Here is a 25583-nt window from a genome sequence, read left to right as displayed (position 1 = left end):
ACTAATTTTAAGACTTTTCCGCTAATGTAACAAGGCCATTACACCCAGTAACAACGTTCGCGGTTGGAACAAAACCTTTTGTATTAGAGGCGAAAATAAGGACTTTGAAATACGTCTGCTTTCATGAGGCATGTCGTAAGAACATTACATATTTCTTATGAAGCAGTCAACCAAATATTTAATATTACGATCGTGTGTGACCAAAAAACTGTAAAAATATCAGTATAAATCAAATTGATATTGTTGGTTTATTTAATATCTTATTTTAATATGTTTTATTTCTTCCCTCGTCACTGGTGCCATCCTACAGAAAATTTGCAAGTGCACTAAAGCTAAAGCCACAGTGGTCCTAAGAATACATACAACGCAATAATGTACGAACCTGACGCTAACAGCTGTACAACTCATAAGTTCCGAATTTTACACTGCACAATAAAACACTCATTCATTTAAGCAAAACAGCTGTCAAAACGCAAAGGAAGATCTAAATCAATTGAATCCGCGAAACTTTTTCCAAGAACACGGCAATCAACACAGTGCCGATTTTTTCTGCATTAACATTTTTCAGCGTTAATTTCGCGGCCCTTAAAATACAATACAATAAAATTAAATTAAATTCTTACCTCCGAGAACATCATCAGTAATAGACTTCGGAGTGGATGTCATTGCAGCTCACTCATCAACACACCACTGTCGGAATCGGATACAAACTGACACTAGCACTGGCTTGTAGCTTTTTACGTCAGCTATGCCTGCAGGGTTGACGCTTTGTTTTGGTGTAACGTCAACATGAAACGTCACATGAAGTTGACCAATCAGAGGCCAGCTTACAAACCAAACAACGGCTATAGTCAACAGGCATTCTACAATATCCACAATAATTTTTAAGGTCTGGATGCTCTACATAATTTTATGTTTATTAAGACGTGTGAAGACAAGAAATTTTCATACGATAAGTTAAAATTCTTCCTGACATTGTCTGAAATTCGCAGAGATCTGTCATACCAGCTTTAATCTTGTGTCCTGCTTTTGAACGCATAGTATAGGTAGCAGCACTGTCTGAGCGATAAACAGCTGATTGTATTTGTGAGGTGCGTATTACGACGATAAACTGCGTCTTTGATGAACTTCTGCTAAGGTAAATGCCACAACTGAAATTTGATGAGAAAATTTAAGTATTCCTAATGTCCAAGGAAATGCAAGCATCTTAAATTTCACATCTTGGAAACACAAAAATTGGCCATATTATATTGATGGCCCATTGCGGGCCACATATAGAGTAAAACCTAAAATGGTTGCTGGAATATGTCGCATTAAACAGCTTTATGTAGATTTTTAAGCATGTTTTACGTACAGACGATGAGATTATTTATAAGGCTTAAGTGCTGATTACCATTTATTTCAGAAGCGAATGGTAATAGGAAACATGATATTAACCATATGCCAAGGTTAAGTTTTGTCGTAACCTACTTACAGTGTAAAGCGTAGCAGAGACGATAGTACGTTCGTGATGTAAAAAAATTGTATATTAGATTGTTGTATTACACCCACACTCTAAAAAAATTATACGAAATTTTTTTATGGTGTCTTATAATGCCTATTATTAAGCTGTGATCGTGATCTTCTGTATGGTACCGCTGTCTTGTTTTCTAATACTCATGTCTGTAATACTTTACCAAGCGTAAATAATTTTTTTGTGTGTTCCTAAAGGAGAAGAATATGTTACAGTACCATTTGTTTGTTGTGGTAGTATTCCATGCGGTTGCAAAAGGCAATGCATTATTTAGGGACACTTGAATTGAAAACTATCGTATTTGCTGATGTTTACGACCGACGAGATAATTTAATGAAGAGCCCGTTTAATTTTGGGGAAATTTTAAGTGTTGTTAACGTGTATTTGCGGTAGGAAAACATTGTAAAACTGTGAAAACAGTAGGTGAGCTCAAAAACTGGGGTTCACACAGGGACGGGTCGTGTTGTAATTTAAGATGGGCTACGTCTGTAAGTCACAAGCAATGATTGTCTGTGTTTTACGCAATAATTTATATTCTGGGTATTTGGGCTATATTAAAATATTTGTTTTTTATATGGAATAAGACACCTTATTTATTATTATAGGTACTGTTAGTGACACCTGTTATGATAATGAAGATTCCAACAAACAATGGATTCTATGGATATGATTCCTCAGTGTCATATTTGTCCGATGGCTCAGACATCGGAAATGTAGAAGACATGGAATCACCATCTCACGATGGAGATTTTTCTGAATACCTTTGGATGGAAAATGAGGAAGAGTTTGATAAACAAGTAAGTTTGCTGCAGCACCCTCAATTTCATTGTGGTTTGCCATTTTTTACAGTTATGTAATTTTATCTGTGCAGTTTTCATTTAGTGTATAAATTGCAAAATATCACCTGCTGTATAATTTTATACAGAAGTAAATATACAATAGAAATATATTCTCTCTCCTCTGTGTGTGTGTGTGTGTGTGTGTGTGTGTGTGTGTGTGTGTGTGTGCGCGCGCAGTGAAAACAGAGTTGTTACATATATTAATTATATTAATGCCCATGAATTAAAAAAAGATGGAAATATCCATCTGGCTATAGGTTTCCTGTGGATTCGCCTAAATCACTGTAGGCAGTTAACACCCGGAGCATGTGTGCTGTAATGAATAATGTCCTGTCAGAGACATAAAACCCTTATTTTCCTTCCTCCAAAGTTTTGCAGATAGATATTTCCTCATGAAGTAACCAGAAAGGTCAAAAGTAATTTGTCACTTTCACAACATTCAGATTTATTATAAAACAGAGGAAATTTTCATATATTAAGAATGCACATAGATAAAGTAACTCAGAAATAGATGCAACATTTTGCAAAATGTTTACTAAGCTGCTTAAAAACTAATTTGACTGTACTAGTAACTATATCATTTGGATGCAGCCATACTGTTTCCACTACCACTCCACCATTTTCTTACCAATCTACTCTGAAATGGCACTAGAGTCTGTTATGAGAGATATTTTATTCTAAAATGTGCTCATTGCCTGCTTTATGAACACTGTTTATTGAAGCTGTGTGTGTCGCATATCATTTCATGCGGAGTTGTGCTCATTCGTATATGAACAAAACTGTTTGTTCTAGAACTCTTTAACATCCAATAATAGGATCTTCAAATATTTGTATACCATTGACTGCTATCTAATACTGTATTAATAGGCTGAAAGACATTTAAACAGGGAGTACTTCAGTCGGCCTCTAATGCTCAACTGTTAAGTAACTTAATAAAGAAAGCTGAGAAGAAGTGTGCAGGTGATATTGATAGTAGGGTGCACAATAGCACAAAACAATAAATACCACAATTTTTCACATCAGAGCAGTATGTTTCAGCTAAGCCCCTTGTCACTGAAGCTTCAGTTTGGAGTAAAAGGATTGTGCAAATGGCCCGAGAGATCTTATTTTTGCTTATAATCTAACAATCTGTGACAATGAATGCAATGTAAGTAAAGTTGAACCAAATTTCATGCTGTGATATGGACTAGTTTAGCCTTGCAAATTAGTGTAAGAAGTGAAAATTGTCCATGCATGCTGTTAGTTCAAAAGATTAGGGAGGGATGTACTCTGTATTGTATGTACATGACGTACTGTTTGCACATCTTACTCAGGGATAAGAAATTCCTGCTCTCCTCTCTCCCTCCCCCTTTCCAGTTGAAAATGTAAAAGTGTGTGATATGTATGTGAAACTTTGGCTGAAATGCAAACCTGGACATCAATGTAATTTGGTAGCATATCATATTTTGATAATGGAACAGTGGTTGCAAAATTTTAGTTGAATACTTCTGTAAGTTAACACAGAAATTACCAGTAAAATGTATTTAATGTTTCCATTTTCTTATAATTGTGACTCGGTGCCGTAAAACCTCTTACTCACTTTCTTAAGTAAACTGAACTAAATATTCAAGTACTGGCGGAATTAAAGCTGTGAGGATGGGGCGTGAGGCGTGCTTGGGTAGCTCAGTTGGTAGAGCACTTGCCCGCGAAAGGCAAAGGTGCTGAGTTCGAGTCTCGGTTCAGCACACAGTTTTAATCTGCCAGGAAGTTTCGTTAAATATTCAAGTATTTGTCAGTAACATGCCTAAGGTGAAACTTTTCATAAATTCATTATTTTGCCCATTGGGTTTAATATTACTTCATTTCTTAATTTGTACATTCATTTAAGTCTTTAACATTTTAGTAGTATACTATCATTGCAGGTGCATTAATTTTCTATGGCTTTACTGTTTTTATTGTTGAAATTTCATTTTTCACTTCAAAAATTTTTTTGCTAACAGTGGTTATGTCCAGGTATTGAATGCCATAGCCATTTCGATTTGATTGGCTCTCAGTTTTTGTCCACTTACATCATAAATTGTTGGTCACCCTCCACACTATCCTAAGCTGTACTTGATCCCGTAGAAAACCATCAATAAACTCCTATTTCTTCCAAGAAACAAATGACAATGTATAAAACAGCTTCAAACATCTTGATTCATTTACAAATGAGTCATTGTGTTAAATACTTCATATTGTGCATGTAAACAAAATAAATTTTTCACAGGGATTGAAATTATGTTTGAAGTTTGTTGGACACTTAAGTGCTCTCATTATGAAACATGGGATGAACATGGTCTGGGTAATTTGTGCTAATTTTCAGCGAAAAGTAGTTTTTCTTGCATCGTGCTGTCTGTGACGACTCACCTCCTGAGCCGTGTTGTACAGTGACATAATTTAGCAGGTACATTCAGTGGCATATCTGGAAACTGTTTGCAAAATACGTTGCAAATAGAATTGGTGGTGAAGAAGTAATAAATTAAAACATAAAGCTGGATGCATGACTGGTAGAAATGCGGTAAGCGATAAACTTTTTCCCGTTCTTCATTTTGTGGAAGTGAGGGTGGTAAGTTTTGTTAAGACTTGAAATTACATGTAAAGCGTATTGGAAGCAGCGAAGTCATTAGTCTCAAACACTGAATGAATATAACATGGGTAATTTGCACATTCCCCCCCTCCCAATGAACCATGGACTTTACCTTTGGTGGGGAGGCTTGCGTGCCTCAGCGATGCACATCGCATAGTCGTACTGCAGGGGCAACCAAAATAGAGGGGTATCTGTCGAGAGGCCAGACAAACATGTGGTTTCGGAAGAGGGGGAGCAGCCTTTTCAGTAGTTGCAGGGGACAACTGTCTGGATGATTGACTGATCTGGCCTTGTAACATTAACCAAAATGGCCTTGCTGTGATGGTACTGCGAATGGTTGAAAGCAAGGGGAAACTGCAGCCATAATTTTTCCCGAGGGCGTGCAGATTTACTGTATGGTTAAATGATGATGGCGTCCTCTTGGATAAAATATTCCAGAGGTAAAAATGTCCCTCATTTGGATCTCCGGACAGGGACTACTCAGGAGCACATCATCATCAGTAGAAAGGAAACTGTTGTTCTATGGATCGGAGTGTGGAATGTCAGATCCCTTAATCGGGCAGGTAGGTTAGAAAATTTAAAAAGGGAAATGGATAGGTTAAAGTTAGATATAGTGGAATTACTGAAGTTCAGTGGCAGGAGGAACAAGACTTACCGTCAGGCGAATACATGGTTATAAATACAAAATCTAATAGAGGTAATGCAGGACTAGGTTTAATAATGAATAAAAAGTAGGAATACAGGAAAGGTACTACGGACAGCATAGTGAATGCATTATTGTAGCCAAGATAGACACGAAATCCATGCCTACCACGGTAGTAAAAGTTTATATGCCAACTAGCTTGGTAGGTGAAGAAGAGATTAAAGAAATGTGCTATGAGATAAAAGAAATTATTCAGATAGTGAAGGGAGATGAAAGTTTAATAGTCATGGAGGACTGGAATTTGCTGATAGTAGGAAAAGGAAGAGAAGAAAAAGTAGTGGGTGAATATGGAATGGGGGTAAGGAATGAAAGAGGAAGCCGCCTGGTAGAATATTGCACAGAGCATATGTTAATAATAACTAACACTTCGTTTAAGAAACATGAAAGAAGGTTGTATACGTGGAAGAGGCCTAGAGACGCCAAAAGGCTTCAGATTGGTTATATAATGGTAAGACAGAGAGTTAAGAATCAGGTTTTCAATTGTAAGACATTACGAGGGGCAGATATGGACTCTGGCCACAATCTGTTGGATATGAGCTGTAGATTAAAACTGAAGAAACTGCAAAAGATGTAGGAATTTAAGGAGGTGGGACCTGGATAAACTGAAAGAACCAGAGGTTGTAGAGCGTTTTAGAGAGCATTAGGGAACAGTTGACAAATATGGGGGAAAGAAATACAGAAGAAGAAGAAGAAGAAGAATGGGTAGCTTTGAGGGATGAAATAGTGAAGGCAGCAGAGGATCAAGTAGGTAAAAAGACGAGGGCTAGTAGAAATCCTTGGGTAGCAGAAGAAATATTGAATTTAATGGATGAAAGGAGAAAACATAAAAATGCAGTAAATTAAATGGGCAGAAAGGAGTAAAAATTCTCAAGAATGAGATAAACTGGAAGTGCAAAATGGCTAGGCAGGGATGGCTAGAGGACAAGTGTTAGGATGTACAGGCATATATACTAGGGTTAAGATAGATACTGCCTGTAGGAAAATTGAAGAGACCTTTGGAGAAAGAGAACTACTTGTATGAATATCAAGAGCTCAGATGGAAAACCAGTTGTAAGCAAAGAAGGGAAAGCAGAAAGATGGAAGGAGTATATAGAGGATTTATAAAGGGGTGATGTACTTGAGGGAAAGATTATGGAAATGGAAGAGGACATAGATGAAAATTAAATGGGAGATGTGGTATTGCGTGAAGAGTTGACAGAGCACTGAAAGACCTAAGTTGAAACAAGGCCCCGGGAGTATACAACATTCCATTAGAGCTACTGATAGCATTGGGAGAGCCAGCCATGACAAAACTCTTCCATCTGATGAGCAAGATGTATGAGACAGGCGAAATACCTTCAGACTTCAAGAAGAATATAATAATTCCAATCCCAAAGAAAGCAGATGTCGTCAGGTGTGAAAATTACCAAACTATCAGTTTAAGAAGTCACACCTGCAAAATACTAACATGAATTCTTTACAGACTAGTGGAAAAACTGGTAGAATCTGACCTCGTGGAAGATCAGTTTGGATTCCGTAGAAATGTTGGAACACGTGAGGCAGTACTGGCCCTAAGACTTCCCTTAGAAGTTAGATTAAGAAGAGGCAAACCCATATTTCTAGCGTTTGTAGACTTAGAGAAAGCTTTTGACAATGTTGACTGGAATACTGTCTTTCAAATTCTGTAGGCGGCAATGGTGAAATATAGGGCGGAAAAGGCTATTTACAATTTGTACAGAAACCAGGTGGCAGTTACAAGAGTCGAGGGGCATGAAAGGAAAGCAGTGGTTGGGAAGGGAGTGAGACAGAGTTGTAGCGTCTTCCAGATGTTATTCAATCTGTATATTGAGCAAACAGTAAAGGAAACAGAAGGAAAATTTGGAGTAGGAATTAAAATCCTTGGAGAAGAAATAAAAAGCTTTGATGTTTGCCGATAACATTGTAATTTTGTCAGACAGTGAAGGACCTGGAAGTCTATTTGAAGGGAATGGACAGGGTCTTGAAAGGTGGATACAAAATGAACATCAACAGATGCAAAATGACGATAATGGGACGTAGTTGAATTAAACCAGGTGATGATATGGGAATTAAATTAGGAAATGAGACACTTAAAGTAGTAAAGGAGTTTTTCTATTTGGGGAGCAAAATAACTGATGATGGTCGAAGTAGAGAAGATATAAAATGCAGACTGGCAATGGCAAGGAAAGCGTTTCTGAAGAAGAGAAACTTGTTAACATCAACTGTAGATTTAAGTGTCAGGAAGTCATTTCTGAAAGTATTTATATGGAGTGTAGCCCTGTATGGAGGTGAAACATGGACAATAAGTAGTTTGGGCAAGAAGAGAATAGAAGCTTTTGAAATGTTGTGCTATAGAAGAATGCTGAAGATTAGATGGGTAAGTCACATAACTAATGAGGAGATACTAAATAGAATTGGGGAGAAGAGAAATTTGTGGCACAACTTGACTAGAAGAATTGACTGGTTGACACGTCATGTTCTGAGGCATCAAGGTATCACCAGTTTAGTATTTGAGGGCAATGTGCAGGGTAAAAATCGTAAGAGAGAGACCGAGAGATGAATACACTAAGCAGATTCATAAGGATATGGGTTTCAGTGGGTACTTGGAGATGAAGCAGCTTAAACAGGATAGAGTACCATGGAGAGCTGCATGAAACTAGTCTCTGAACTGAAGAAGACTACAATAATAATAATAATAATAATAATAATAATAATAATAATAATAATAACAGAACCATTATAACAGATAAAACACCACCACATAACAAACCTGACATCATACTCACCAATAAAAAGAAGAAATTAACACAACTAATCGAAATATCCATACCCAATACAACAAATATACAAAAGAAAACAGGAGAAAAAATTGAAAAATACATCCAACTGGCTGAGGAAGTCAAGGACATGTGGCATCAGGATAAAGTTGACATTATACCAATTATACTATCAACTACAGGAGTCATACCACACAATATCCACCAGTACATCAATGCAATACAGCTACATCCAAACTTATATATACAACTACAGAAATCTATAATTATTGATACATGTTCAATTACCCGAAAGTTCCTAAATGCAATATAACACATACCATACAGTTAAAAGGAAGTGACGCTTGATCAAGGTCCGCGTCAATTTCTATTTTTAACCAGACTTAACGTCTGAGAAAGTAAAGAAATAATATAATAATAATAATAATAATAATAATAATTTGTGCATCTTGAACTAGGCTCCCTCCCCCCCCCCCCCCCCCCCCTCTCTCTCTCTCTCTGTTGTTGGAACTTAAATAGTAGCAACCATTTATTCACAACTGATACAAAAGAGTTAAATGTTTGCACCTGTTACTGTCCCTCAAAGTAGTCAGCAGCATTGTGTAGAACACCTTGCCAGCAATGTGGAAGGCATAGTATACCGTTAGCAGGGCCTGTTCTGTTGATGGTGCGAATGGAGCGGTCTAAAGTTATAGTGATTCTTGTGTACGACTGTGATGATGTTATCCTAACCCATTATGTTCCTCCATGGCAGACTGTCAATGCACAGTATTATTGTTCGTTTTTGGAGCATTAACTGTGGCCAGCTTTGCGAAAGGAGCGGCGACTCTTTCTGCGCAACCCACCCATCATTTTGCACAACAATGTGCGGATGCATATAGTACAAGCTGTGGCTGCTCTGTTCGGTCGATGAGACTGGGGAGTACTGTACCATCCACCATACTCCCTGGACTTAAGTCCTTGTGACTTTGGTTTGATTTCGAAGATGAAGGAACCACTTTGCGGCATTCGCTTCAGAACTCGGAACTGTATCAGAGATTCGACAGACAGTAGACTGCTCCATTCGCACCATCTACAGAACAGGCTTTGCTAACAGTATACTATGCCTTCCACATCGCTGGCAACGGGCTCTACACAATGCTGGTGGTTACTTTGAAGAACAGTAACAGGTGCAAACATGTAAGTCTTTTGTATTGGTTGTGAATAAATAGTTGCCAATATTTAAGTTCCGAACCTCGTATATACACACAATTTGTAATATTTGGCTCCTGTATTAAACCTTTAAGATAAGATTACACCTGTTAGTGAGTAGATCATACCATTTTAATTATATGAAATATTGAAAATTAGATTTTTGTTGTCCTTGGAAGTCATTAGTTAGGCTGCAGTTGAGACAGGGTGTCCATGTCGTAGGTTAGCTGTTTCATAATATAGGTTGTGTTGACAAACATGATCACTTCCTTTTGGTTTACTGCTCAGGAGTCGTCTTGGCCTCTTTTATGTCAACATGCATGGATATGCTTTGTTAAAGTTTGTCAGGGTACATTAAAGTACTTGAACCATTCAACCTGAGAATTCTCTCTCCTAGACTTGGTGCTACATCTTAATTTGCTAGTTGGCCCTTTTCTCAAACATAAAACAATCATCAACAGCGTAAATGTGGCACTACACTTACTATCACTGTTGCTTGCATGAGACAGTTACTCTGTAAGGCACCTAACTAGGAAACCACGCAAGTGGAATGGACTAATTTGCTTGTGCTCAGATGTGTGTCCCACAAATAAATAAGTAAGTAAAAATTCTAACATTTTGGTGCAAAACACATGCACCATCAAAACCTTGCTTCAGTAACTCTTATGGAAAAGCTTTATATCTCTGGTATTGTTTCAGCAAAACCACAAGACTGAGACATTATTGTGAAAGAGAGTCTTTATTATGGTAGAGGAATATGACTATGGACAGTTTCAGAATTTTTATGACTTCATTAGTACTCTTTAATACAGTAGCATGAATGTAATTTCGTAACATATTCTGTTGCAAATATTTTTCCTTTATTAATATATTACAAACATGAAGTATTTCATGGTTCCTCACTGTACACTATTAGAAGATGGTAATGAATTGCTGTATGAAAGAATCTATGTTTGACTGGGATTTGAACAATAATACTTTAATTTTTAGATTAACATATTAGTTGTTAGATATAGAGACCCTATTATTGTAATACTTATGGCTTCAAACAAAAGAGTAGATCTACTTTTGTATTTATATTTTATATAAATATAAACAATGACATTATGACCACACCTTGCCCTGAGAATAACATTATTGAAATCGAGTGGAAGGCATGTTAAATGACACAAAAGGCTTATAGTAAACGAATATACAGAGGAAATCGTTTAATAAATTCTTTAAATGTTCACTTACTATGATGTCTATTGAAATTGAATGAATGACTCTGGAATTTCTGGTAGGCAACAAAGCTCTAGATGTTGAAGCCACAACCAGCAATATTTCAATCCGGTTAGGTTGAGCAGTGTACCAGTACTTTTTTAAAAAATATCTTAATCTATCAGTTTGAGGATGGTGTACAGATACAACTGTCATTACTTTGCCTCTTGTAAACACACTTCATGACTGATAAAATAACATGTAGGCTATCTTACTTGTAAGGTGGAAAAGGTGGCAACAGACAAAAGACTAGAAAATAAGAAAACTATTCTTCTTCTTCTTGGTACCACTATTCATTTGACATTGTTGCAAAATTGCAGTGGACACAAGAACATCATGACTGGACAGTGAACCATAATTTCCATTTTGTTGATGAATGACTAGCTGTATTATTGAATCTATAAATTTCAGTTGTGGCAGTAGTACACTTTGTAATACATTGATCTAGGTTTCCATAATTCTTGTTGTTGTAACAAAGTGTCTCTTAGAAGCTGCAGGTTATGTTGTTATTGCTGACAGCTTCATGTCTCATTTACTCCTCACTGGATGTGGCACACACTATCAGAAAAAATAAAATACACCAAAATACCAGAATCAAGTCAGTTGTTTGAGAAGGGTGATGACTAGTCTGAGTAGCTATCATTGTTCCAAATTCATGGGGTGTCAGTCCTATGAAAGACATCTGGTAAGACATTAATTTGCAGCTTAGAACTCACAAACCATCACCTTGTAATCTACAGGAATTTGATGACTTGTGCCTGGACATCTGATGCCATCTTCTCCAGTTACATTCCAAGGACTTGTAGGAACTGTTTACAGTTATTTGCAGCAGTTTTCTGTGCTGAAGGTGGACCAGTATGCTAAGAGGTGGGAGGTCGTAACAGTCTGGTTTATCATTTGAACTGTACCATTTGGGTATGTTGAGAAGGTGAGTTACATATTCTGTTTTTGGTGTCCTCAATATGAAGAGCTTATTTCTATTTCTTAAACTTTGTTATTTCTCTGGCTTACTGTTGTTAGATATAATTCTGTGGATGTGAATTACACCCAGGAAGTGTTGCAGAGGTGTTTCACCACATATTTAAATACAAACTATGTCACTTGTAATATATTTCATATTGATGAATTGTGGAATTTGAAGTAGCAGACATGGTTGAAGAGAGAATGGAATATATCAAGATGATGCATGGCAAAGCTGTAAATACACCCTGTACTATCTAGTTATTCACAGAATGGGCAAGAGCCGTTTGATGATGGTTTGATCATAAGGGACCTTGGGACTTCCAAAGCTGTCCATCTCATAAGAAATGTGTTAAAACATGTATTTTTGGTTTCTCTGTCTGAATAAGACTCCAGCTGTAAGCCAACTGCTGTAGGTGACATCATGCTGATGGCGAAACATGTTGAGATTTTAATAACAGATAGAAGTTCACACTGCAGGAGATAAGTTTCAGATTAATGGATAACATGTCAGCAGCCTTAACGTCCAGGATGATCTCATCACTGTGTGCATAGAAGCTGTTACTGTATATGAATTTTGGCTGCTGATTATGTACGACAAGGGACAGAAATTAGAACTACATGCTCAGAGCTTGGAGGAATAGAATCTGAACTGATAAATTGTGGTGTCAAGTCAATAGGAATGAAGAGTGTGTCATTTGGTAATTGTTTGCTAGTTAACAGGGCACAGTAAAGGTTTATGTAAGGTCTTCAAATGAGAAAAACTTGTAGAATGAAAGATTGACTCCTGGAAAATAATTTGCAGCACACCAATATTTACATATAGAATTCCACTGTGCACTTCCAGATTCACTCTCATTGCTGACTTTATGGAGGTGATAGCAGGCTTACTCCAGAAATTTCCTGAGTGCAGTTGTATTAAGTTCACACAGGAAACTGTCAGAATTGTTCAGTGCATTCTGGATTGCCCTCCAAGCAGTTTCTCTTGGTTGTGGCCAGCTACCAAGTGTTTATATTTCAGTGAAACTGTGAGTTGATGTCACATTAATATTGCTACTTCTGTTAGCACATTACACCCTGCAAGTCTTCTCAAAGGGTACACTTAAGCTGTGAGACATAACTGCAAGTGAAACACAGATGTTGCATTCTGCATCCGGGAATTTAATGTATTGTGTTCCCGATTAAGTGATATTTAGGGTGCTATTTACCAGCATCTCATTTGATTTTTGATTCTTTAAATGCTGTGATTTTGATTCTTGTAAGGCTAGATTTTAACCCAGAATAAGTAATAATAATAATTACCAAGCAACAAACTTAGGAACCAACACAACTGGATACAGATGACAGGTATACGCAAAATTTTTAACAGACGACGACTAGCTGATCAGATCCGTGTAATAATAAAAAATAACAGGATACCCCAGTCAGAATTAGAAAACATCAAACAAGCACAACAAATACTGGAACAAAATAATGTGCAATCAGAAGAAGAAGAAAATACAGTAATGGACTCAAACATCCCAGAGCAAACAAACAAAGAACAACATGCATCAATTAAACAATCCGAGGAAAACGAAAACTTAAGACAGTCACCAGAACAAGCACAAATAGAACACGAAGTGACACACAGATGTAGAAGAAAAATTTCAGCTGACATATATAGAATACAAAGACATAAATACAGACATTAGACCATTCTTGCATAGACTGCCAAATAACCCACAAGTCGAAACAACAATAAAAACTATCAACACAGTCATACACAACAAAATAAATGAAAACACAACTATGGAAGAGTTACAACTACTGGTTTATATAGGAGCACTCACTACACTAAATATACACACTAGGCAGAGATCATAACCAACCAACACACAGAAGAAACCCACAAAACCAGCATGGCAACACAGGCTACAGATCAGAATAGAAAAACTGAGAAAAGACATTGGACAGCTAACACAATTTATAAGAAATGAAATATCAGACAGAAAACGAAAAAGGTTAGGTAAAATCTCACAATAAGAAGCGATAGAGCAATTAGATGAAAAGAAGCAGAAATTACAAGCATTGGCCAAACAACTTAGAAGATACAAAAAAAGTGAAAATAGAAGGCAACAAAACCAAACACTGAACACAAACCAAAAGAAATTTTACCAGACAATAGATAACACACACATTAAAATAGACAATCCACCAAACATAACAGACATGGAACACCTCTGGAGCAACATATGGTCAAACCCGGTACACCATAACAGGCATGCACGGTGGATACAAGCAGAAACACACACATACAAGATGATACCACAAATGCCTGAAGTGATAATTTTGCAACATGAAGTCACCCAAGCAATTAATTCTACTCACAATTCGAAAGCCCCTGGAAAAGATAAAATAGCAAATTTCTGGCTAAAGAAGTTCACCTCAACACATTCACATCTAACTAAATTATTTAACAGTTACATTGCATAACCATACACGTTCCCTGATACACTTACACATGGAATAACTTATCTGAAACCTAAAGATCAAGCAGACACAGGAAACCGAGCTAAATATCGCCCCATAACATGCCTACCAACAATATACAAAATATTAACTTCAGTCATTACACAGAAATTAATGACACATACAACACAGAACAAAATTATAAATGAAGAACAAAAAGACTGTTGCAAAGGAGCACGAGGATGTAAAGAGCAACTGATAATAGATGCAGAGATGACATATCAAGCTAAAACTAAACAAAGGTCGCTACACTACGCATACATTGATTACCAAAAAGCTTTTGATAGTGTACCCCACTCATGGTTACTACAAATATTGGAAATATACAACACACTAACACACACTCCGTCTTCAGGCCACAAGTGGCCCATCGGGACCATCCGACCACCGTGTCATCCTCAGTTGAGGATGCGGATAGGAGGGGCGTGTGGTCAGCACACCGCTCTCCCGGTCGTTATGATGGTTTCCTTTGACCGGAGCCGCTACTGTTTGGTCAAGTAGCTCCTCAATTGGTACCACGAGGCTGAGTGCACCCCGAAAAATGGCAACAGCGCATGGCAGCTGGATGGTCACCCATCCAAGTGCCGGCCACGCCCGACAGTGCTTAACTTCGGTGATCTCACGGGAACCGGCTAATCCACTGCGGCAAGGCCGTTGTCAGAAATATACAAAGTTGATCCTAAATTGATACAGTTCCTAAACACAGTAATGAAAAATTGGAAAACCACACTTAATATCCAAACAAATTCAAATAATATCACATCACAGCCAATACAGATTAAGCATGGAATATACCAAGGAGACTCATTAAGTCCTTTCTGGTTCTGCCTTGCTCTGAACCCACTATCCAACATGCTAAATAATACAGATTATGGATACAATATTACTGGAACATACCCCATACAAAATCACACATTTGCTATACATGGATGATCTAAAACTACTGGCAGCAGCAAATCAACAACTGAACCAATTACTAAAGATAACAGAAGTATTCAGCAATGATATAAATATGGCTTTTGGAACAGACAAATGTAAGAAAAATAGCATAGTCAAGGGAAAACACACTAAACAAGAAGATTACATATTGGATAACCACAGCGACCGCATAGAAGCGATGGAAAAAACAGATGCCTATAAATATCTAGGATACAGACAAAAAATAGGAATAGATAATACAAATATTAAAGAAGAACTAAAAAAATATAGACAAAGACTAACAAAACTACTGAAAACAGAATTGACAGCAAGAAACAAGACAAAAGCTATAAATACTTATGCTATACCAATATTGACCTACTCATTTGGAGTAGTGAAATGGAGTAACACAGACCTAGAAGCACTCATACACTTACACGATCACAATGCCACAAATATAGAATACATCACATACATTCAGCAACAGAAAGATTCACATTAAGCAGAAAGGAAGGAGGAAGGGGATTTATCGACATAAAAAACCTACATTATGGACAGGTAGACAATTTAAGAAAATTCTTTCTAGAACGAGCAGAAACTAGCAAAATACACAAAGCAATCACTCATATAAATACATCGGCTACACCACTGCAATTTCATAACCACTTCTACAACCCTTTAGATCACATAACATCAACAGATACGAAGAAAGTAAATTGGAAAAAGAAAACACTACATGGCAAGCACCGTATCATCTAACACAGCCACACATCGATCAAGACGCATCCAACACATGGCTAAGAAAAGGCAATATATACAGTGAGACGGAAGGATTCATGATTGCAATACAGGATCAAACAATAAACACCAGATATTACAGCAAGCATATTATTAAAGATCCCAATACCACAACAGATAAATGCAGACTTTGCAAACAACAAATAGAAACAGTAGATCACATCACAAGCAGATGTACAATACTAGCAAATACAGAATACCCCAGAAGACATGACAATGTAGCAAAAATAATACATCAACAGCTTGCCTTACAACATAAACTAATAAAACAACACATTCCCACATACAAGTATGCACCACAAAATGTACTGGAGAATGATGAATACAAATTATACTGGAACAGAACCATTATAGCAGATAAAACACCACCACATAACAAACCTGACATCATACTCACCAATAAAAAGAAGAAACTAACAGAACTAATCGAAATATCCATACCCAATACAACAAATATACAGAAGAAAACAGGAGAAAAAATTGAAAAATACATCCAACTGGCTGAGGAAGTCAGACATGTGGCATCGGGATAAAGTTGACATCATACCTATTACACTATCAACTACAGGAGTCATACCACACAATATCCACCAGTACATAAATGCAATACAGGTACATCCAAACGTATATATACAACTACAGAAATCTGTAATTATTGATACATGTTCAATTACCCGAAAGTTCCTAAACGCAATGTAACATATACCGTACAGTTAAAAGGAGGTCACGCTTGATCGAGGTTTGCGTCACTTTCCATTTTTAACCAGACATAACATCTGAGACTGGAAAGAATAATAATAATAATAATAATAATAATAATAATAATAATAATAATAATATTCTTTCATTCTCGTGAAGGATTATTAGGCCAGAAACAGCAAACTGTTTTGCTAGATTGGCCTAATTTAGCTGGATTACAGTGCTGATACTTAATGTTTTTTGGTAATGATTTATCAGCTTACTTAATCTTTTCTTTTGCATGATTCAAATCTAAAAACAGTAATTAGTTTAACGTTTTAAATGAAACTGTAAATAGATAGGCATAATGGAACGAGCAAAGTTGAACAGTGGATGCACATCTCGAACAAGAGCTTGTCTGTTGAACTCAAATGATCATGAGAGATCATATGCAAAGTCTTCACAGCAATACTGTAAAACTTGTTTTCCTTTCTCTCTTTCTCCGCATCCAAGCAGGGCTCTTTTTTTTTTAAGGACCTGCTGTGAATTATCATATTTGTAGTTAAGCTTCGTAGCGAATTTATATGAAATTTCTCCTGTATTGCATTGCTAACAAAGAACTAGATTGATTAATGTCAGGGCTCCTTCATTTGTAAATCACTAAAACAAATCTGGTCTTCCTGTCTTATTTTTTCCCATTTTTTTCATAAACTCCAGCCTATCCTCTACATTTCAGTTGTTGAGTTTGCAAGAAATTTTGGCAGTAACATTTCATTTGTACCTTAACATTGGAAATATTTCAGGAGTTGAATTTGTGTGTTATTTTTTATATAGAGGAAGTATGCTAAAAATAAACAAATAATTCAATTTGATTAGGTTATGCAGCAACTGGAGGAAGAAGAGCTAATGGAACAATGTATTGAGGCAATGCTAGAAGATGAACGAGAAATAAGAAACATCCGGAATCAGATGGCATCTACCAATGGAGGCTCAAGTGATGCAACTGCACCACCTCGACAAGCCTGGAGCACTAATGATGAGTATGTATTCATGGATTTTTTAAATGAATTAGTAAGAAATCAAATTTTACAATCCTGACTTAATCATAGTGCTTGAAGTTATTATTCCTACATTTTAGAAGTAGAGGCATGGACATGGCCCTTATGGTAGTACGTTTCACTGTTTATTATTGTAGTATTTTCCTTCTCTTTTTGTAGTATATAAACTTTCCTCTACTCATATTGGGACAGAACTGTAAATGATATTACCAAATGAAACCCATTGTCTGATTCCTGCTGTGTTTCATTGTGATTCTAATGAACTTTAGGCTAGGAAGCAGTCTCCATACAGCATTCTAGGGGACCGAAACATAACCTGTGTAGAAATTGCTGAAAGACAAAGGGGAAATATTTGAAGTGTGGAGAATCTTCTAAATTTAGTAGTCAAGTGAGGTACTAAATCAAGAGGTATGGAAAACAATAGATGAGATGAAAATTCTATTCTGTTCAAAAGAAATTCTCAAAAAGACTTAAAGATTAATTAACTTCAACTGAAGCCATCGAGGATGTTGTTAGCAGTATATGTGCGGAGCTGGAGAGAGTAGCATAGTACGGTAAGAATTAGATGATGTCAAATCAGCTCTGCCCAGTAAGTGGACAGGTTGCAACTTTTTCATCCCATTGACGATGTGCATTATTTAGATTTGGAAGGTGATAATTTGCGGAAAAGTATGTATCATTTGTTTTTGAACTAATTTAGAGAAAAAGATACTCAGATCAAATATAAAAACAAAAAATACAGTTTTATACTGGTAACAATGTGTCTAATATGCTTGTTATGTAAGTCGAAAGGGGGGGGGGGGAGGAGGGACTGATGATACCAGCTGCATTTGTACTTTATGTGGATCAGCAGTGACTAGTGAAAATGTATGGCTGACTGGAATTGCAAATGTGTGGGCTATCTTGGTGTGCTCTCTGGCTGACCCTATTCTCATCTAGTGCCACCTATTCACAGTCACTGTCTGTGTCCTCCATGCCCTCTAATTTTAGATTCTGGCTGGAGGTTGAATGATATTGCACATCCACACTGAAAGTGTGTTTTCTTTGCCTATTGAGACGAATCGATTATGAGTGTGTGGACATGTCCAAAAGAACAGGCATGATACATTCAAGTAAATTAACATGCTTGATTAACCACATACACACATAAAACAGCTACACAATTAAAGAAATATTTTATACAATTTACACCTAATAAAATTGTTTCCCATTAGAAGCAGAAATGGACAACTCACTAAATTTTCTGGATCCATCCATGCAAAGAATAAACAACACACGTTATTTCACAATATACAGGCAACCCACAACCACAAGCATACACCATTCACAATTGGTCAGACTATCCTTTGACACCCAAAAAAGTAAATTGCAGATTAATGGTGAACAGATCAAACAAGACATACATAAATAAATGGAACGACACAAAGGAGTTGAACACAGTAAAACAGATTACAGTACAGAATGGTCATGATAGAGAAACTAAACAAAAAATGTGTAAATTAGTAGGGAAGTAACAGGTCACATGCATGCACACAAGCCTGTTCAATAACACAGAACAACTCGACACATAGACAATGATCACATACAAGAGGTAACAGGACAAGAACCCACATGCAAAACGAGATGGTACATACTCCCTTACAATAATAAAATAGGTCACAGGGTAGACAACATTTTAAAGAAACAGTCACTTCAGATAGGATACAGACCAGACAACACAAAACAGAAAAAAATCTGACACAGGAAACACCCTCGGGTAAATTCAACAGATTAGGCATGCCTTAACTTGTATGCAAGTCTTGTTAGTATGCATAAGGCAAAAATGCAGAAACTTTTAAACAAGGTATTGAGAACTCCCCTTGAGCTCAGAAACATAACAGCTCCTATAGCACATTTGCTGGTCGCTTAACAGCCCCAACTAAAATAGAAACAGATGTAAAAATACTAAAATCCAGCCCCAACCTGTGCTGTTAACTTACGACAAAAGAGAAGTTCCACAGGCAGAAGGCATTAGCGGTAGGAAAATGCATGAGATTGATATTAGAACAAGCAAACATTGAAAGTGTATCCACACTGCAACAGCATAAGCACTATGTTTTGTAAAGTTAAAAAGTGTTACTTGCGAATGAAGTTCCTTGAAACATGTATTTGCATGTGCATTTCAACAATAGATGAGAGTGTAGATAAGAACAGTTATTTTGAACAAATGTAAGAAATCACAAAAAAATTTCACATAGCAAAATTAAATTTATAGGTAAAGTGGTTTGTTAACTTGCCAACCAAACTTACAATAACATCGTTAAATTGCAGATGACTGGCTGATGTACAGGCAAAGCCGTATTTAGGCCTAGTTTCTTTAGAACAATTACTACTTAAAACGTGTTTACATTTTACAGAACTGAGTAAAGAATGCCCACTGGTGATGGCCCAGATATGCTGAGACATGTTACATTGAGTGGGGAAGTACGTTCTGAGGACAGAAGAAACGGATTGTATAGAGGAGTTTTGTGGATGACACATTGACACGGGTCTCTCTCTCTCTCTCTCTCTCTCTCTCTCTCTCTCTCTATCTCCTGCAGCCTCACTCCACTTTGTGCTTCCGTACCCATATAAATATTTTATAACTGCTCCTCTTCGGACAGAGTAACTTGTTTTCGTCTTTGCTTAATCTGTCCTCCTTATTTTGGAAATGTGTTCTGAAGTGGGTGTTTTTGTAAATTGTGTTAGTCTTATTTTCTGTTGTTTCTCTTTGTGTTACAATGATTTTGTAGTTAATGAAGTCTCTTTTCAGTGTAACAAACCACATTTCTCAATCACTGGAGGGTCTGAGTGTTCAAGATGATTTGGCCAAACAGGTGAGCACTTTCAAATTATTAGTGAAATTACACTAAGTTATAAAACTGTGTTTGCCTTTAGCAATATTGAAAGGTAAGAATTTTTGCTTTCATTTTAGAAATCTGAAATGACAGGTTGCAAATAAAGTAAATATTTAAACTAGAAATGGAATATATTTTTTGATGAACGTATTGCAGTCTTTCTAGTACTCTCACTAATTTTTATTTTCATAACACAGTAGTATCGTGTGCCCATGCGTAGTGCAATTATTTTTACTACTGCATTTATCTATCTTGATTTTAATGTATTCGTTATGTCACAGAGCACACTCAACCCCAATGCGGCAGAGTTTGTTCCACAACAGAAAGCAGCAGAGAGCAGCGGGTCAGGAAATGTGGATCGCTCAACGACATCTTAGAAGTTACGCAGAGGTCTGCATTTTCTTTGATGCCAAGCTACATTTCATTTGGTAGGCTGTGAGGCAATGGAGTCCCTGTGAATGAACTTTGTTAGTCACTGAATATTCCACTCTGCTTCAGAGTGGGTGTTTGGATGTGATTTTGAGAATGAATGTGATATATAAAAAATGTCAAGAATGCAGTATTTTAACGGTTGTAGAGTTTCATACGCATTTGTCAAATGAATGCTGAGATATACTTAAATCATTTTTCCGCTGTGCATTGGAACTTTATTTTTCTCTTCTTTAAATGTCTTTGGGTGTTTACAGTTTACTTAAAATGACTTTCCATTGACGGTATGCCACAGAAGTACTGAAAGTCACGTCCCTTTTTCTTTGTTTGAAAATTTAATGTTACATTGTTTATAAAAATAATTTCATTATAATTATAATAATTATTGCTATTATAGTAACGTAAAGACTGTGCAATTCCTAATATCATTTTATGGGAAAAGTACAAAATAATCTTTATACAATACTCAGTTATTGTAAGGGTATGTCTTATTCTGATAGAATCTCAGAACTTAATTTATATTAGCACTGCCAGAATTGTGCAAACTTTGAAAACTAGCACTAAATGACAGTTTAAGTAAAATTAACTGGTCTTTGAATTGCAATGAAAGTTTGAGCTCATAAAAGATCTCATTAGATTATGAAGGAAGATACAATCATTTATAGGAGCTTGAAAGAGAATGTAAGCTTATATGAAATTTTTTATTTATGTTTTCTATTTAAGAGGTCATAATAGTTTGTTGTATCATTGAGGTGATGAGATATTTACTTTATAATTGCTGGTAGCTATAAACTTACCTTCATTTCACTTTTTTGATACCAGTTGAAATTTTACATATTTTAAGATTCATACAGTGTGCAATAGTCAGTTGCAGAACAGAGTTTCTGTTATTGCTGTTAATTGAAGTTCCTTCTCTCACTTTGAAGAGCTGACATTCTGACAAACTTTACATTTGTTTGCAATTTATTGCAAAGTGTTCATACAAGCAAAGTCAGCTTAGTACTTTCTTTTATTTTTAAAATAAGAGGTCCAGTTATGTTTGTAATGCCCTAAGCAGACTTGTATATGCAGTATTAATAATTTCAGAGCAGAATATTAATTGATGTGATATTAAGTGTCAAGCATGTGTGTTATACGAAGTGCGGCAACTTAATGGTATGCTTGTTTTGGAATGAAAGGATATTTGTAAATGTACTGAATATGGTTAAATGCTATAGTTTAAGCCTTACATTTATATGTGAAAAAAAATTGACAGCATGTTTGATAAAGACAAGGAAATATGTAGATTTAGATGGTTGTGTTTATTGTTTTACTTTACTGATACAGAACTTTAGTAATTTTCCTTCTCTGGTTTTTGTTAGTTTCTCTCTAATCTTTTAAAAGAATGTCTGATTTGTGTAAATGTAGAATAGTGAAGTAACTGAAATTCTTCTGCTTTGGAGATGTTTTATTTTGTTACAGTAAATGTTGCCATTGTTTGTCAACACAAAAAATGTATGGAGGAATCCCCTTTCTTACATTAAATGTGTATTACTAAATTTCTACAATATGCTGTAGCTATTTAATTTGAAATCACCTGAATGACTTTCCTTACATGACATGGAAAGATATGCAGATTGTTAGAGGTACATAATGAAAAAGTTATAGATCCTGCCAAATAATTGTAACTTGTTGGATATTGTTGAAATGCAGATGTGAATTAATGGTAAATGAACATTGCTCCATCTGTGATATTAGCTTGCTATGATTGTGTGATGAATATAGGTAACAAACAATATTATTGAAGTTGAATTACTTTTATTCTGCTGAGACATTCAGATGTTGCATTTCATGGTTGAGCCACTTCTCGAGAACTGTAGTAATGCTCACTACATAGGGAAATTATTAGAACTTTGGATCTGAATACTTTTATTATTTGTACAGTGTGTAGAACTGCATAGTGGCTTCAGTTAATGTCTGAATGCGAGTCATAGAACACGATTTTAGCCTTCATTAAAGACTTTATATACTCATCTTTCACAACACATGGAAGCAATTTGGCATTATATAATTTAGATTTTTCTAAGTCGAACATGGTAGTATGGGAAGAAATACAAGAGAATTACGGGAGGATATGGGCTTGGTAGTAAGAATGAGAGAAGAGAAAGACTAATATTGAGTTTTGCAGTAAATTTTATCTACTGGTAGTGAATATACTGTTCGAAAATCACAGGTGGAGGAGGAGGAGGTATATTTTAAAAAGCCTTCCATTATAAAGGATAATTCCAGCTGGATTACATCATGGTCGGACAACCTTTGGTTTAATTAAAAGCAAGAGTGTTAGCATTAAGAGTACAATGAGGGTTCAATTGTTAACTGCAGAGGAGAGTGCAGATAGGCGGAAGGAGTACATTGTGAAGGTGTCTATGAGGAGAACTTGGCTGATGACAACATATAGGAAAGACATGAGTCAATATGAAAGACATAATCGATGCAGTATTAGTCGGTTTAATAGGCCTTTGAAAGACTTGCAATGAATTAAGGCAGAAGGAATAGATAACATTTCCTTAGAATTTCTGAAACTATTGGGAGAAGCAGCAAGCATGTAACTATTAAAGTTGTGTGTAGAATCTGTATTATTAACAGATAATACAGACCGCTACATCTCCATCACCCAAAGATGTCAGGGCTTATAAATTTCAGAAAATCATGCACACAATCCCTAAGATAGTAAGGGCAAATAAAGTGCTGGAACTATCGCACAATCAGCTTAGTGGTGCATACATGCCAATTGATCAAGAATATAATACAGAAGATTGATGATAAGTTTGGTTTTTGGAAAGGTAAGGTCAACAGAGGCAGTTCTGATGTCACAGTTGATAATGGAAGCTGGATTTAAGGAAAACACACACATTCAGAGGATTTGTTTACTAAAAAAAAAACCTTTAACAATGTAAAATGGTACAAGATGTTTGAAATATTGAGAAAAATAGTAAGGTGTAGGGAAAGCCCTTTCATGTGTATCACATACACCCAGGTCACTGCATTAAATACTTCTATCTCGCATTGTCAACCCTGGTTGGAGGTAATGTGCTGGGGACCACCAAAACGTGAAACCAACCACAGGTGACTGCTTGTGCCATATTCTCGGCAGTTTCTGTTTCCATTAGGAATACCTTCTGCCACCTGGTGTATCCATTGATCATCATGAGGCAATATTGGTAAAGCGTCAACAGGTGACCTATATCAAACGGAGCATGTGTGAGGCTTGTCTGCCTTTAGTTCACTAGTCAAAAGTGTCTGGCATGGGGTCACATTCTTTGGAGCTGGGGAGGATGTTGTTTAGTGGTGCTTGGGCCTCAGCAGTCAAGGTGAAAACATTGGCAAAAGTTTACCATCCCCATGTACTGATGCACTTCCTGCACCATTTTTGGAGCTGAGTAAGTCGTTAGTGCAGTGTTGTTTTCAGCTGGTGAATATGTACCAATCACAGAAACCATGCCACTTCGTTAGGACACTGACACATTTAACCTTATTTATGGAGATTCTGTACTCCTCAAAACTTAGAAAATTGTGTAGATGTGTTCCATGTTCAGCTGAGGATGACGAGTGGCACCAAAAAATCAATGTATGCAAAGCAAAAGTCCAGTCCCTGCAAAATTCATTGATAAAGTGCTGAAAAGTCTGTGGTGCATTCTGTAGGCCATACAACACGTATAGGAATTCATATAATCCAAAGGGTGTAGTTATTGCTCTTTAAAGGTATTCTTTGTTGATACTGGTATTTGGTTTTGATTATTGGCTTTTACTAGGTCCTCCATTGACAAAATGGTGTGCCTCGCCAGCAGATGTGTAAAATCTCTGATGTGAGGCACAGAGTAAGCATTGAGTCCTATACAGTTGACATAGTGGCGCCAGTTGTCTTCCTGGGCCACAAGGAAACAAGACCACCAAACGTGATCCTGATGGGATGCACAGTTGAGTGGTGGTGGTGGTGGTGGTGGTGGTGGTGGTGGTGGTGGTGGTGGTGGTGGCACTCTTGACAGGTCACATGACTGATGGCAATTGGGTTAGCAGGCTTGCTGTTGGTGTCAGCACAGTGAGAAAGTTTACTGACGGATCACTGGGCTGAGTTGGTTAGCCCGCAACCTTGAGAGAAGTGACCCAATCCAAAACGGAAGCATTCCTCACATCCATAATGAGGTCAGAGGAGGACAGGAAATTCCATGTGGTTATAGTGTGGATCGTGTCTGTGACAATAAATCATCACTTCAATGACCTTTATAAGCCAGTGTTTAAATTTAATTTTTTCCAGCTACTAAGTTACAACTTGTATGCTGTCACAGTTGCCATAGCAGGTGGCTGGGAAAGACACACGTTTGAGCCAGTATCCAACAGGAACTGCATCATAGCTGTCCTGTCTATTACCACTAAGCATTGTAATAGCTGTCCAGGTTGGTGCTTCCAGTAGACTTGCGTGCCAGTTGTGGGAGG

The 25583-nt window shown here is 36.7% G+C and overlaps 2 protein-coding genes across 4 annotated transcripts in view; one reads left to right on the top strand and one right to left on the bottom strand.

Annotated features, from left to right (window-relative positions):
• The window catches only part of LOC126480712 (BCL2/adenovirus E1B 19 kDa protein-interacting protein 3), a 296896-nt gene extending 296125 nt beyond the window's left edge, over positions 1 to 771 (bottom strand). The window contains exon 1 of one of the 2 annotated variants that reach the window (XM_050103966.1): positions 624 to 771. In XM_050103966.1, the coding sequence (XP_049959923.1) occupies positions 624 to 666 (43 nt within the window). In that variant the 5' untranslated portion in view covers positions 667 to 771. The remainder of the gene's footprint in view (positions 1 to 623) is intronic. The other variant, XM_050103965.1, reaches the window with a different exon arrangement.
• A 263-nt stretch (positions 772 to 1034) lies between these two features.
• Positions 1035 to 22628, top strand: LOC126481202 (polyadenylate-binding protein-interacting protein 2). 2 transcript variants are annotated; one of them, XM_050104799.1, is made up of 5 exons: positions 1035 to 1138; positions 2119 to 2310; positions 17624 to 17787; positions 20597 to 20660; positions 20963 to 22627. In XM_050104799.1, exons 2-5 carry the CDS (start codon positions 2140 to 2142, stop codon positions 21056 to 21058), a joined length of 495 nt encoding a protein of 164 aa, XP_049960756.1. In that variant the 5' UTR covers positions 1035 to 1138; positions 2119 to 2139; the 3' UTR covers positions 21059 to 22627. The 2 variants fall into 2 exon arrangements, with proteins under 2 accessions (XP_049960756.1, XP_049960757.1); XM_050104800.1 differs by having other exon boundaries at positions 1074 to 1091; positions 20963 to 22628.
• The last annotated feature ends 2955 nt before the right edge of the window (positions 22629 to 25583 follow it).

The sequence above is a fragment of the Schistocerca serialis genome, chromosome 5, assembly GCF_023864345.2.
Source record: "Schistocerca serialis cubense isolate TAMUIC-IGC-003099 chromosome 5, iqSchSeri2.2, whole genome shotgun sequence".
NCBI classification, from domain to species: domain Eukaryota; kingdom Metazoa; phylum Arthropoda; class Insecta; order Orthoptera; family Acrididae; genus Schistocerca; species Schistocerca serialis.
This window is presented reverse-complemented; position numbering and strand designations above follow the sequence as displayed.

Bases quoted from the DNA above. Each gene is read 5' to 3' on its own strand.
- LOC126481202 (XM_050104800.1), top strand. From the start codon at position 2,140: ATGATAATGAAGATTCCAACAAACAATGGATTCTATGGATATGATTCC. The intron at 17,788-20,596 runs GTATGTATTCAT...GTCTCTTTTCAG, and splicing joins GCCTGGAGCACTAATGATGA to TGTAACAAACCACATTTCTC. The intron at 20,661-20,962 runs GTGAGCACTTTC...GTTATGTCACAG, and splicing joins AAGATGATTTGGCCAAACAG to AGCACACTCAACCCCAATGC.